General features: G+C 52.7%; 1 protein-coding gene across 1 annotated transcript in view; it reads right to left on the reverse strand.

The window, feature by feature from the left end:
• Positions 1 to 1,327: 1,327 nt before the first annotated feature.
• VOLCADRAFT_100623 (uncharacterized protein) overlaps positions 1,328 to 2,178 on the reverse strand; it is a gene marked incomplete at both ends in the record, with an annotated part of 3,481 nt that continues 2,630 nt past the window's right edge. The window contains 2 exons of the mRNA XM_002959181.1: positions 1,328 to 1,537; positions 1,794 to 1,862. Coding sequence (XP_002959227.1) covers positions 1,328 to 1,537; positions 1,794 to 1,862 — 279 coding nt within the window. The remainder of the gene's footprint in view (positions 1,538 to 1,793; positions 1,863 to 2,178) is intronic.

Here is a 2,178-nt window from a genome sequence, read left to right on the forward strand (position 1 = left end):
AAAAGAAATGAACAATAAACGACGACGACGCGAAAAACGAACCATGCGACGATGAAGGCAGTGCTCCCGAACGAAAAATATAAGAAAGCGGGCGCCGGGCGACGAAGCGAGCGAGCCGCAACGTAAACGTAGAAAATGGACATAAGACACGCCGGCACCGGGATCGAACCTGCGACTGCGATTCCCACTCGACGCCGGAGCTAGCGCACCCAACGAAGCGGCGCACGGCCATGATCCGGGGCGGCTTCCGCGGGCCCAGGTGTGGTGCGGTGCGGTGCCATCCATAGTAGTCCGGTGCGGCGCGCTGCGCCGAACGAAACAACAAAACCGCAAAAAGCGGCGACGACGACGGGGCGCGAACCGGCGACCGTGGCTCCCAAGCGGCGACGGAGCTAGCCTAAAAGCTGCGGCTCCGAAACCGCGCACGACACGGTGAAAAACGCGAAAACAGCAGCAACTCCGAACAGACGGACGGACAGCAAAGTTGGGGTAAGGTCTCCGTCCCGACGACGGAACGACTAAACGTCGTCCGTCTAACGTCGGGACTACGACGACAATGTGCACAGAATCACGTGTTCTATATACCTAGGTATATGGGTATGCCCCTCTGGTGCCCGTAATAGGTTTGTCTGAGGGAGCACCAGTGGTGTCGTGGTTGCATATATGGGTCCTTTGCCGCAGACTAGACTCGAGTTTATCCTCGACTGGTGCACAAAAACATGCATGTTTTGTAGCATTGTACGGTGGGCCGCTGGCTTCTCAGCATTGCCTTGATTATTGGATGTGCTCTATCCACCTAGTTTGTTGTTCCATATGCCTGAAGCACATGTGTGTTGGTAGCAGGTCCAGGTGCATGTCCGAGGTAATGTGTGCTTTGCCACATGCCAATAACACCCAGGCAGGAAGGGATGAATGCTCTGGCATATTGAACTGTAAAGTGCTCTGTCCTGCGCCATAATAGACGCAAAGACATAAGTACACAGCAGGGAGATGGGTGAATGAGTGAAGATTGCTGTAACACAGCAAAGGCGTAACCCGGGATGCTCAGATTGGCATTTGCGTCGTTACATTGCCCCCCACTTAGCAATGGACGTCCTCGGCCATTATTTCGAGCACAGGAGCCATCCCACCTCGCGCCAGTGCGCTGGTTTATCCATTACACCATGAAATCGCCAATTTGCGACTTGCTGGTTGCCAGAATCGAACCGCCGACCCGAAGTTTATTTCGGAATTTGTGCGGTCCCGTCTCGATACCATTGTAACACAGCAAAGGCGTAACCCGGGATGCTAAGATTGGCATTTGCGTCGTTACAATTGCCAACCTGTATTAGGGCATGGTTAGCACCCATAAATATTGAGAATAAGATCCTTGCCCCAACAACCGCCCAGCCATGCCTAAATACCTGTGTGCCCAGCAAAACATGCCCATGGCCCCATGCATGCCTAGGTGATGTACACGTGATTGTGGGATGGGCTGTGCCCACTCACTCCTCACATGCCTGGCAGCCAGAATGAGGTGTTGGGTGTTTTTCATGTGCTATGGCAGTGGTCGTGTGGCTTAATAGATAATTATAAGGCATCGTCCTCCAGTTTTATGTCCAGGATGGAGATTGTGGGTTTCAGTCCCTAACTTCCCCCATGTTTTGGTGAACCCTCATCCATTGCATCCACGCCAGCTTCTGCAAAGTCAGTGGCTTTGCGGGATTGGGCGGCCACCATCAGAATCCAATAGAATCTGCCAGATCAACCACAAGCATCAAGTCTACTCCTTACCGGCTCCACAGATCACTCACTATAACCAGATGCAGCTGCTGTGGGTGGGAGGCCCGAAGCTGGTGGTCTACTGGCCATGGGGAGCATGCCTGTGAGGAGGGAGTCACAGCAGTGTGAAGGAGTGTGAAGTCCGTGTGAAGTCGGTGTCCCCACAAAACCCTAAAACCCTAATTGCATGTAGTACATAAGAGTGCCACAGCCGGTTTGCACAGTCTCAGGACCCTCGCCCGCTTACCAGCATATGCAAGCAACACTTGATGGCACTGAATGCGTGCCTAGGCATGAAGGACCACTAAGGCATGGAAATCCTTGTACATTCTTTCTTCCCTAAAATAGTGAATCCCTGTCGACTACCTATACGTGCCAACCTCGTACATATAATGTAGTACATACAAGGTTAACATA

Source organism: Volvox carteri (genome assembly GCF_000143455.1).
Source record: "Volvox carteri f. nagariensis unplaced genomic scaffold VOLCAscaffold_131, whole genome shotgun sequence".
Lineage (NCBI taxonomy): Eukaryota > Viridiplantae > Chlorophyta > Chlorophyceae > Chlamydomonadales > Volvocaceae > Volvox > Volvox carteri.